This window comes from Eurypyga helias, unplaced genomic scaffold, assembly GCF_000690775.1.
Source record: "Eurypyga helias isolate BGI_N326 unplaced genomic scaffold, ASM69077v1 scaffold2131, whole genome shotgun sequence".
In the NCBI taxonomy this organism is placed as follows: domain Eukaryota; kingdom Metazoa; phylum Chordata; class Aves; order Eurypygiformes; family Eurypygidae; genus Eurypyga; species Eurypyga helias.
The window spans coordinates 1-12,521 of record NW_010231322.1 but is presented as its reverse complement, the minus strand read 5'-3'; the positions used below and the strand labels follow the sequence as shown (position 1 = coordinate 12,521).

General features: G+C 47.5%; 2 protein-coding genes across 2 annotated transcripts; one reads left to right on the top strand and one right to left on the bottom strand.

Annotated features, from left to right (window-relative positions):
* Positions 1–57: 57 nt before the first annotated feature.
* TOR1A (torsin family 1, member A (torsin A)) lies at positions 58–4,892 on the top strand (the record flags this gene model as incomplete). Its single annotated transcript, XM_010161007.1, has 4 exons — positions 58–323; positions 1,945–2,120; positions 2,212–2,339; positions 4,384–4,892. Coding segments are annotated over 4 exons (821 nt in total), but the record flags the coding sequence as incomplete, so codon positions are not given.
* A 4,378-nt stretch (positions 4,893–9,270) lies between these two features.
* TOR1B (torsin family 1, member B (torsin B)) lies at positions 9,271–12,472 on the bottom strand (the record flags this gene model as incomplete). Its single annotated transcript, XM_010161006.1, has 4 exons — positions 9,271–9,545; positions 9,654–9,781; positions 10,795–10,970; positions 12,200–12,472. Coding segments are annotated over 4 exons (852 nt in total), but the record flags the coding sequence as incomplete, so codon positions are not given.
* Between the last annotated feature and the right edge of the window lie 49 nt (positions 12,473–12,521).

Genomic DNA, 12,521 nt, shown 5'->3' with positions numbered 1-12,521 from the left:
GGGGGTGGCACCCCCCGTCCCCCTCCTCGCTGTTGACAGGGTGGTCTCTCTGTCCAGCTCTGCAGGAGGATTTGAACAGGAGGCTCTTCGGGCAGCACCTGGTGAACAAGGTGGTTGTGAAGGCCGTGAGGGGCTTCTTGAACAACACCAACACCAAAAAGCCTCTTGCCCTTTCCTTGCACGGGTGGACCGGAACAGGCAAGAACTTTGTCAGCAAGATAGTCGCCGAAAGCATTTATAAGAGAGGTCTGCAGAGTAAATACGTCCATCAGTTCGTGGCAACTTTACACTTCCCTCATGCGCACAGCATCAATCTCTACAAGGTAAGAGCGTGGCGGCGGGGCACAGCTCTGCTGCAGTGACCGCTGGATTGATGCCTAAACGTTATAGCACGATTGGTACTACAAACCTTGTTTTAGACGGTAAAATACTACCTGTACCTTGTTGGAATCTTCTGGGTAAATCCTAGTATCCATCGGGACTGGTTTTTCTGTGCTTGTAAATTTTTTTGCCTGTGTTTTGAGCCTCTAGGGAAGAATGACAGTGTTATTTTTTGTCCTGCGCTTTGCTTAGGGATGTAACTGCTGTAACGGTAAGTTCGATTCAGCGAGGCTCTGTGGTTAGGTGATACGCTGGTGGGCACTGTGAAAAGCTAATAGGTCATGACCGGGGAACCACCCGGTGACCTCCAGGTGTGCCAGGTACCATGGCAAGCTGGAGCTTGCTCTCCGAGGCACAGGTTTACTTCTCAGTTTTACTGCACACCGTGCAGGTCGTTTAGTTTTTCTGTGTATCCATTTCCCAGCTGTAGCATAAAACCTCAAAATACTCTGTTGTCAGAAAGAGGTGGGTAAATGTATGTGGAATTGTTCTGCCAGGCTGGCAATTGTCAGCACAGTTCTGTAGGCAGGTGGGTATGTGGAGATGCATGTTTTCTGGTTTTTTGTGTTCTAACTAACTTTGTTAACAGCAGAGTTTGAATTATGAGTACCACTGTCTTTTGTAGTACTGAATGTTTGTAGTCCATTTGTATATGTTAAAAATGGGAACGGGATGCTCTACCAACCTGATTTCTAAATGGAGGAAATGCCAGTTTCCTCTTTTACAGCTTACTTTTCCCTTTGTTGCAACTGAGCTGTTTCAGAATAAAATGGATCCTTTTCTGCTTTTGTTTCAAGGTGATTACGCTTGGGAAACTTGCTGCCCAAGGCAGCAGGAGGAACTATCCACAGCACATCCAGTGCCACCTTTCTGTGCTGCTGCTGCAGTTCAGAGACTGTAAACAGTGACTATCAAAAAATTATGAATCACTGAAAATGGTCAGAAGAGTTACTTTTCATCTGCCAGCAGATCAATCCTTTTTTCCCCCCAATTAGTAAACCGCTAGCCCTTCTGAACAATACTGTGTTTTAGGAAAGGCTTGTAATTGTCTTCATTTAACTTCTGAACAGTGAAAACACAGGGCTGGGAATTGAATTCTGTTTCTACTTCTGCCGGTGACTGCAGCTGCAGTTTCTCACTGGTGCTGTTCAGGTAGCAAATTTAATTGTTTGTAGCTTTGACACCTAAGGATGTTCACACTAAAGTGCTGCCAGACGTAATCATCTTGCTTGTCAGGGCTTTGCCTTGTGTTGCTGTTACTTGGTGGTACCCGTCCTTAGTCCTGCTGTGCACTTTCATTCTTGCTATGTTTACGGGAGTTATCTTTCTCACAAGGAGATTTCCTGCTTGTCCCATCCTGTCTCTTGGTGCCTGAAAATTTTTTTTGGAACCAGCATGAGATTTTGGTAAAGTTTATTTACAGCTTTTGGCCATGTTTTAGTCTAGAAGCTGGAAATGTTAAAATGACACAACTGAAATGACTCGGAAGGTCAAAGCAGAAGTGCTATTTTGTGTATTTTTGACACAAACCCTTTCAGCATCTTTTATTTTTATGCTACTCAGGACCAGTTGCAGTCATGGATTCGAGGAAATGTGAGCATCTGTCCCAGATCACTTTTCATATTTGATGAAATGGATAAAATGCATGCAGGGCTCATCGACTCCATCAAGCCATTCCTGGACTACTATGAGCTTCTGGATGGGGTGTCCTACCGACAAGCCATCTTCATATTCCTCAGGTAAGAAGTGGCCTCTCAGGTTTGTTCTTCTGTACGCTCGATGCCCTTTGAAAGTACCTGCAGCTACAGTCTTGGTTTTCTCTTCCCTTAGCAATGCAGGAGCTGAAAAGATAACAGAGGTGGCACTAGATTTCTGGAGAAACGGGAGGACAAGGGAAGAAATACAGCTCACAGATATACAAAACGCACTGTCTGTGTCCGTCTTCAATAACAAAAATAGTGAGTAAAACTGATTGCTTTTGATGGGGGTAAAAGTTCCGCAAGAGGGATGGAAACAATGCCCACAGCTATGATTTGTACTTGATGTGGCCTCCAGTTTTCAGCTAGCAGGGAGCCATGGTGCCGTTTTGGGGCCTACAGACAGCTCCTGAGATGAAACTGAGGGTAAGGAGCTCCATGGGCACCTTAGCTGCCAGTACGTTTGCTGTCTTTTGGCCTGTTTATGTTGAGGGAAGGCTACGCTGTGCGTTTGTTGGCGTACAGTAAGCAAACAGAAATTCTGACAAGGCTAGATATTGCAATAGCTGAAAAATCTTTAACCAATAAAATGTTTTATTATGGGGAAGCCACATCCTTGGCCCCCAACCCATGTAGCTTGTCTTGCTCAGTCTGTTAAAAGCTTTCAGGCAGATATTTATGGGGAAGAAGACTGCCCACAGCAGAGCTGGTAGGTCAGCCAGTGTTTTCTAGGTTTTCTCACGGGGTTTCTGGTGAAAAAGGTTTTAGACATAATTACCATTTAAAACAAGCACTGGAAGCAAACATACTGTTTTTTTGAAAAAGCTCACATGCAATCTCTGAAAAAGGGAGCAACACACACTGGTCTGGGAGGGCAGATAATAGATAGGAAATCTGTTGTTCTGTTGGCGAGGGAGGTGAAGGCACGAGACCAGCATCCTGGGGAGCAAGGCTTAAATGCATTCAGTTAGAATTTATTCCTTCAGCTCCAGTGGACCACATCTGTGTGTCTGTCCAAGACTTGATGCACAAAATACCATGAGAACAGGCTTGTATTTGGACTTACTTGTCCATTATAGGGCCCTAAAACCACAGATAAATTCTTACTGCTTTGTAACATCACGTGTCTTGTTCCCGTTCAACCCGTGGTAGCGTTTAACTAGAGGACTGTCATGGTTTAAGCCCAACCAGCAGCTGAGCACCACGCGGCTTCTCCCTCACTCCCCCACCCCAGTGGAGACCTCATTGCAGCTTTCCAGTATCTGAAGGGGGCTACAAGGGTGCTGGGAGAGGACTTTTTACAAGAGCCGGTAGTGATAGGACAAGGGGTAATGGGTACAAATTGAAAACAGGGAGGTTTAGATTAGACATCAGGAAGAAATTCTTCACAGAGAGGGTGGTGAGGCACTGGAACAGGTTGCCCAGAGATGTTGTGGATGCCCCATCCCTGGAAGTGTCCAAGGCCAGGCTGGATGTGGCTTTGAGCAACCTGGTCTAGTGGAAGGTGTCCCTGCCCATGGCAGGGGGGTTGGAACTAGAAGATCTTTAAGGTCCCTTCCAACCCAAACCATTCTATGATTCTATGATAGGGGAGAGAATTAGGAGAGTGGGGGTGGGGGGGGAAAAGTCATGGGTTGAGATAAGGCCAGTTTAATAATTGAAATAAAAGAAAATAGTAATCAAGCTGCTGAGGTCTAGTGGAAGGTGTCCCTGCCCATGGCAGGGGGGTTGGAACTAGAAGATCTTTAAGGTCCCTTCCAACCCAAACCATTCTATGATTCTATGATAGGGGAGAGAATTAGGAGAGTGGGGGTGGGGGGGGAAAAGTCATGGGTTGAGATAAGGCCAGTTTAATAATTGAAATAAAAGAAAATAGTAATCAAGCTGCTGATAAAAGAATATACAAAACAAGCAATTCACAATGCAGTTGCTCACCACCCACCGACCAGTGCCCAGCCAGTTCCCAAGCAGCGGCTCCCTGGCCAGCTTTCCCCTAGTTTTTGCACTGAGCATGACATCCTATGGTATGAAATATGCCTGTGGAGGGTTTGGGTCAGCTGTCCTGGCTGTGCCCCCTCCCAGCCTCCTGTGCACCCCCAGCCTTCCCAGTCGGTAGAGCGTGAGAAGCTGAGGAGTCCTTACCTGTTGTTAACAAGTGCTTGCTCCGAGTAAAGCATCGGTGTGTTATCAACATTATTCTCACACTGGATCCAAAACACAGCATTGTACTTGCTACTAGGAAGAAAATTAACTGTCCCAGCTGAAACCAGGACAGGAGATAACCCCCTTCTCTTTCACTTCCTAGGTGGATTTTGGCACAGCACCTTGATTGACAGGAATCTCATTGACTACTTTGTTCCCTTCCTGCCTCTGGAATACAAACATGTGAAAATGTGTGTCCGGGTTGAGATTGAGTCACGTGGCTACGCTGTGGATGAAGACATTTTAACCAGAATAGCTGATGAAATGACCTACTTCCCCAGAGAGGAGAGAATTTATTCAGATAAAGGATGTAAAACTGTGGATGCAAAGCTGGATTATTACTATGACTTCTAATGCTTTATTGCTACAACCTGCAAAGAAGCAAATTTAACTTAATCACAACATGAAGAACCCAGGACATTTCATTTTTAAGCACTTTTTAAAGAAAAGAACGTTATTTTTTAACTGGTGTGGGAATAAGCGGCAGTGCCTCTGCATTTTTATTCTGGCACTACTCACGGCTCCCAGGTACTTCAGCCTCGTGTTGCCAAGGTAAGAAAGAAATCCGGCGTGAACGCGGGGGTCTGTGCCTGACAGTGCCGAAGACCCCTCTCGGATCGCGTGTCGATCATTAGAACGGTTTGGCGGACTGTCGGCAGGTATAGAAGGACTGAAACGATGACCTCATTTTAATTGGACTTTGGTTTGGTGTGGATGATCTCGAGGTGTTGAGAATTTTAATCAAAGTTCCTTAATCAAAAGCCTTCACTGGGCTTGTGTGGGAATGTCCCTCAGACTGCGTGAAAAGTAGGATGTGTGTCGTCTTAAGCAGCTCGGTTCTAGTAAAGGTAAGGGGGGATTCTGTAATTAAAAGAAATCTGGAGTCTTCTACCCAACATCGTGCAGTACCGTTGTCTTTCTCTAAGCAGTGGTATAAATCAGCCTCCTGCGTGTCAGCCCAGGAATATGAAACTGGTGTGAACAGTGTTCAGAGGGCGGGCTTAACGTTACAAGGAAGTGAGCTAAAACCCTTGACTGCCACATCAGTGTAGTTGGTGCTTATTTTTTGTTATTTTTTTTTTAATGTATAAACTGGCCCACGGCACGTTCTCCCAGGAGTGTCCTCGGGAAGAACAAGTGTGCTGGTGAGTCAGCGTCACTTAATGGGAAAACACACAGGTTAAGTTTTACACCACAACAGTGCAAAAGCGGTTTCTCCTCTTCACCTACATGTAGAATTCCGGGGCCAGCTTGCAGGGTTTTCCTCTTTTTTGTCTTCCTACAATACTATGTGCCTTTGAGGCAGGGATGAAGACAGATCTGAAGGCATTTGAAAAAGAAAATCAATGTGAAATGTGTCCACTGAAGTTACTGTGAAAAGTGTTAGACTTGTTTCTGAATGTGAGCACTGCAGAGGCTTTTTTTCACTCCAGTTTCTATTCAAAATAAAATTTTCTCATCAGAAATGTGTTTCTTAGCTACCTGCTGGTGTTCTTTGCATTGAGTGATTCGGTGTTCATTTTGCACAAACCTGATTACTTGCTGAGGAAGAGCCTACTGCCTTTCTGGCTGCTGTTCAGCCGTGCTTGAACACGGGTGTCTCCCTTCCTGAGCTCAGAGGGAGTAGATGCGAGGAGATGTGACTCAGCTACCTGGTGGAAGGGAAACGAAGTTTGGAGGGGAAGCAGCACTTCCAGACCATTGGTACTAATTACGCTCGCACATTTCTTGTACAGGTGGACTTTTGAGGGGTGTGTGTGCTGCAGTATCATAGGGATGAGCTTGTCTTCTAGATGCTAGTTAAACCCTGCGTCTTGTCTCCTCCTCTCACTGTGGTACCCCCGAGTGAACACCCTGCAGCTTCTGATTGAAGCCACACGTGTTTTCAGTGGCAGCATGTTCGAGTTTTCTCTCACAAGGGGAAAAGAAGGGCCAGGAAGGCTTCAGCTGTCCCGTTCTCTGAAGCTGTTATATGCAAATTATCAGTCCCAGTGTTTGTCAGCAAATGAGTGCTCTGAGCTTGGGTATTTATCTGTTTCTTTGACCTCTTGGTGATAGCAAATGACTGGCCAATGGAAAAAAAGTGGATGTCAAAACTTTTTACTACCATCTTTTTTAGCAGGAACAGTTCAGCTGAGCGCTGCTTAGCTCTTCCAGCATTAAATATGCTCAGAGTTCCGCTCTGTGTGCCACTGCAGCATCAGTACTAGTGTTGGACACATCCGATAGCCCCGGATGGCTTAGGGTAGGTGGAAGCTTCCTCGAGAGGATGCAGAAATGATGTTCAAAGGGTGGAGACTGCCTCTGATCTCTCTTCTGTTGTGGAAAACGGCAGACCTGGCCAGGGCCACCTCCTGCAGCTGGGTGAAAGAAATGGGTGTCCCTGAAATCACTGCCAGACCTGCTCCCTCCGGTCCTGGCATCATCCCTCCCACTCAGACGGCAAGATCCTCGCTCTGTCTTGATGTGACTGGGTAACTTTGGGCATTATTCTTTTTAACCGTCCACTTTTGGAATTAAACAAAGGCAAACAGGGGGAAAGGTCCGATTCCCGCGGTGCAGCAGTCCATTGGCCAGGGGCGAGTAGCTGAGCAGCCACCGAGACTGAATGTTGTTTGTTCTTACCAAAGTCCAGCACAGGTAACTGCTGCTTTAATGCAGCCGCCTTCTGCAGGGAACATTCCAAGATCTGGCACTGTGCTCATAAAATTCCAGGCTATGGTTAACGGCCAGCAATGTAGGAAGTGCTGCTTTTGCTAGGAGGAGGCAGCCTGACCCTCGACCCTGACAGGGGCTGTTTTTCAGTGCTGGAGGCTGCAGATGCTCTGGCTGTGGAGATGTGATGAAAGCCTGTGGTCCTGTCGTGCCCTTGCCAGCTAGAGGAGAGGTGAAGAGCCACCCTGAGCGACAGCTTTCCAGACAGTGCAGAGGAGGAACGGTTGAACGAGCTGCCTGAGGCTTATTTGTCCTGCAGTGCCTGCCAGGGTGGTAGGAGATAGCTGTCAATAACTGAAGCAGAGTAGGCAGACACTGAGGCTTTTTCATAGGTGTTTGTTTCTACCGAGCTGTAGTTAACTGCTGAATTCCTTACTGTGCTGTTGGATGACTCAACGTGTTTTAGTATCAACAGGCCCTTTAATCTGCTTATCATTATAACTTCGTTAAGAATAAAGGAAGTTGCAGAGCAGCTGGTTGAGAACTGCATAAAATAGTACTTTCCTATAGCCAAAAATGATTCAACCCAGAGAGGAAAGGGATGTAAGATTTATTCCAACTGCAGTACAGTTTGGAAATTGCACATGTATTTTTGTAGTTGGACTAAGTGAAAAACAGATGCAGCATTTACACCTCTGAATAAGTCCGTTAATAGGCAAAACATCAGCCGTATGCGACAGTCCAACGTCCCAAGGTTAACAGCCGGCTGGCGTTCCAGAGGTTGCACCAGACACTGCCAACGCTTGACAGATTCCACGAGGGGTTGTAAAAGGCAACTGACACTCGATTTAGAAGTTAGCACAAATGCTAAGCTCTCTGTTGTAATTTAAATGAACATAATAGTGTAGAGACTTACAAAGTTTTGCATCTAGTCTTAGAGCAAGTTTTAAGTACCAGTGAGGGAGTAGATGCTGCAGCATGAAAACAGCCTGATCCCTCATGCCAGTTTAAAAAAAACACACTACAATCAACCAAGTGATAGGCACTTGTCTTGCACGATCGTATCTGAGCTACAAGGGATGGATGATGAAAGAGTTGAGGCTTGCAACAGTTTTAAACCCCAGCCTTACCAGGTGGGTGAAGGTTAGATTGTCTTTCCCAGCTTCCTAACCCATCCCTCCCTCCCTCTTCCACACAGACATTCTTAAAAAAAGCTACTATAAAACACTCATCTAGGGACATATGGGATTGGTGATTGCTGCCATCTCCCATACTCCCTTCTCTGTGGCTCTCTAGGAAGAGCTTCGTATTGCTGTTGCTTACACTTCAGTATAAAAATACACTATTAAAAATAACTTCTGTCATCAAAGTGTCTTTCCAAGCAGGGCGAGAGCAGCATTACTCGCTCCTAGGCTGCTGGGAGGGACCACTACAGATCTTGCAGACTTCAGGCCCAGGAGCAGATCAACCTGACATTGGGCTGTCACAGGCAAATCCTCAAGAGTGGGGTTTCTGATCAAGAACAGGATGTTGTAAGTCAGATCCTTCACACGGGTCTCCTTGCTTAGGAAGACACGCTCTGGAGTTATCATATACATTCACTTAGCCCCCTTAGAAGAATATAAAGCTTATTTTACCATTTCTTTTTTCCCCAAAGCAGCACAGAGAAAAGCCCTTTCTTCCCGCCGCGCACCCTTTCTCTACTATTTAGTAACAGATCTCCCTGAACTTGTCGTGACTTCCCATATTACTGTAGCAGGAGACTTGATACGATGCCACAGCTCGGACATAAACTCTAATCATGCCCTTCTATCCCTGAATAGCTGCTGCTTGTCTCTAGAAGCCACAATGGCATCGATCTGCTGTGAAGAACAGGAAGTCTCCCGCCATACCAACTTCTTGCTGCAACACATCAAGGTATTCACCCTTGCAGGCACCATCACAGTCCCAAACACACCACAGATCCCTTCAAGGAAGGAAATACGACTGCCTGGAAGAATTCTCCTTTGCTGTAGTGTAGTGTTTGTGGAAAGAGGAATTAAATAACAATCCCAGCGCTTGGCAGAATGCAGCAGGAGAGGCTATATACAGCATTCGACGTATATAAAGGCTGTGTCACACTCAGAAGTTTTCTATAGGTTAAAAAAAAAAAATAAAGGGGGCAACATTTGGGTACCAGCCAGTTCAGAGAGGAGCAGGGTGGTGTTAAGTTAAAGCCCCCCTCAGCTCGCTCATTGATTCTCACCACACTCCCTGCAACAGTAAAAAAAACCTCAAGTGCAAATAACACAGATTTCCAAAAGGTCTGAAAGTGCCTCGGAGACCGGAAGGGTAATCAATGCTTAGCTTTCATCCCTCTTATGGCATCTTCGTGAATATCCAGCTTGGCCTGTACAGTCTTGCAGCCTTTATCAGAGTAGATTTTCTGCTCTTTTGGGAAGAATGTCATCTCATCGGCCACTGCCTGAACCACCTGCTCATCGACAGCGTAGCCACGGGCTATCATTTCAGCCCTGACACACATCTTCACGTGCTTGTGCTCCAGGGGCAGGAAGGGGACAAAGTAGTCGATGAGGTTCCTGTCGATGAGGCTGCTGTGCCACAGTCCACCTGGAGGAGTTGGGGCAAAGGGAAAAGCAGGGAAGAGTCAAGAGAGGAACCCTGTGTTACAAAGTAAAACACACAAAAAATTCCCATTTTCTGGGGAAAGTGACTTACTGTTCTTGTTATTGAAGATTCCCACAGATAGCACGGGCTCCAGGTCTTTCAGCTGAATCTCTTCCCTCTGCTTTCCACTCATCCAGAAGTCAAGAGCTGCTTTATTAATTATGTCACCACCTGCATTGCTGTTCATAAAAGAAAAGCGTACAGTGGTGAACAGAGCCACACTGAACCAGAATTTGGTTTTTAGCCAGTCACCCATGTTGCTAATCTTCTTTACAGCAGAGAAATCAGCAAAACAGAAACCCATAAGCCAAAATTTAAGGAAAGTCTCCAGTTCTTATAAATTGCCATCAGTGTGTGGTGGGCTGTCCCTGGCTGGGACCTCCACAGCCGCTTGCTTACTCCCTCCTCGCCCCAGCAGGGTGGAAGGAGAAAATAGGGAAAACAAAAGTGAGATTTGAGGGTCGAGATAAAGACAGTTTAATAGATAATGAAAGAAGGAGCAAAAATCCCAAAGGAAGCCTAAGGAAATCGCTCGCCTTCCCCACAGGCAGACCAGCATCCCGGCTGTCTCCAAACAACAGTCACCTGGGAAGCTGAAACCCCCCTTCTTTCTCTACCCCGTTTTTTATTGCCAAGTAGGACATTACATGGGACTGAATATCCTGGCCAGTTCGGGTCAGTGGTCCCAGCTGTGTCCCCTCCTCTCATCTTGCCCACCCCAGCCTGCTCGCTGGGGCAGCGTGGGAACAAGAGAAGGCCTTGGGGCTGAGCAGGCACCATCCAGCAACAGCCAAAACACCGGTGTGTTATCAGCGCTGCTTTGGACACAGCTCCAAAACATAGCACCGAGCTGGCTGCTGGGAAGAGTTAACCTCCTCCCAGCCAGGCGCAATGCACGGTGCACTCATCCCAGAGAACCTCCCCACAGTGTGAACTCTCATACTGTCTGTGCTCTGGGCCAGGCTCCCGAGCTCAGCACGCTGCAGCGGTCTGCGCGGCATCAGAACCGCTCCGCTACAGCCACAGGCCAGGCCAGAGCCCTTAGTGCTCCCCTCTGTCTTTATGGAGAGGGCCTTCACCCCAGAGTGGTTCTTTTGCAGTTCTTTGAATGAAATCCTGTGGGAACATCACTATCATCATAAACACAGCTTTATCCCGCTATCTCAAAATGACTGAAATGGGTGCTACAGACCTGAGGAAGATGAAGATGGCTTTCCTGTACGACACCCCATCAACCTGCTCGTAGTAGTCTAGGAACGGCTTGATGGCATCGATGAGACCTGGCTGCATTTTGTCCATCTCATCAAAAATGAAGACGGAGTGAGGACAGGCACTGACGTTGCCCCGAATCCAGTTCTGCAGTTGTTCCTGGAGCGAGAGGTTGAAAAACACTGAAAAACTAGGTGTTTTGGGGATGTACTGCAAGATGCTTGTACGTGACAGCCTGCAGAGACACCCTTTCAACTGTCAGCATCCCACGCTCACTGGTTATACTTTGTCCTGAAGAGAGGACCTTAAACTCTGTCACTGGTCCCTTTAACGTGAGAGGCTGACTTTAAATGTGGTTTCTTTTCCTGCTCACAGAGGAGAGACTTCCTCATTCTTTCTGCTTAGTGTGTGGGTAAGGCACAAAAATCAGGCTGAGATGGGAAGTCTTGAAGAGAAGGCTGGTTTTTGTTTAAAAAAAAAAGAAAAATGAGTGTTTCCTCTTCATAGAGAAACCACATCTGGTAGAACATCAGTTCTGTGACCCGTCAAACATTAAAACATGAAGATCAGTAATCCCCAACGTCAAGGATTGAAGTCACTTGAAAAATCTCTCACGTCTACGCGTTCTCACTGCACAGTGCGTGGTGGGTTGACCCGGCCAGCAGCCAAGCCCCCCAGCAGGACAGGGGAGAGAGGAGGAAGAATAGAAGTGAGAAAACTCACAGGTCAAGATAAAGACATTTTGAGAGATGATTTTTTTTGAAAGTGGGGGGGGGGGGGAAAGCAAAGGGAATCACTCACCACCCTGACACATGCAGACCAACACCCAACGAGTGTTAGTGCAACAGCCACCTTGGAAGCCAACACACCCCACTTTTTCCTTCTTCTGCCCCAGTTTTTATTGCCGAGCATGGTCAGCTGTCCCAGCTGTGCCCCCTCCCAGTCTCTTGCCCACCCGAGCCTGCTCGCTGTGCGCAGGGAAAACAAGCAAGCATCCAGCCCTGTTCGGTAACAGCCAAAACACTCGCGCAGTATCAGCCTGGTTCTGGCCCCAGATGCAAAACAGGGCACCGCGGGGGCTGCTTGGGAGAAAGCTGCTCCATCCCAGCCATCCAGTTCATGCAGCTTTAACAGGATCTTTCCTAACAGCAAGCACTGCAGAAATCAGCAGATGGCACCAGTGAGAGGACAGCACTGGGAAATGACTCTCGCTGTGGATCGTTTTGGTGCCTCTCTTTCACTTTCGGCATGCACTTCCCCCTCCGTCTCTCCCAAGCACCATCTTTGGAAATACCCAGCTGTACCCCAGTTGTCAGGTATCCAGGGACACGCGCAGCACAAACAGCCAAACCCCCGAACCAACTGGATTACCTTGTGTCCCTCCTCACCTTGTAGAGCTTGAGTTGGTCGTGGTGGGGGAAGTGGAGGGTGGTCAGGAAGAGATGGACGAACTTGCTGCGCAGGCCGGCGGGGTGGACATTCTCCGCCAGGATCTGGCTGAGGAAGTTCTTGCCAGTACCGGCCCAGCCGTGGAGCGAGAGGGTCAGCGGCTTCTTGGGGCTGGGGTTGTTGCTGAAGCCCATCACCGCCTTCAGCACCACGTCCTTGGCCAGGTGCTGCCCGAAGAGCTTGGCCTCCAGCTGCACCTTCAGCGCTGCGGGGAGAGGAAGAGCTCAGCATCGCGCGGCCACCAAGAGGTGCTGGTCACTG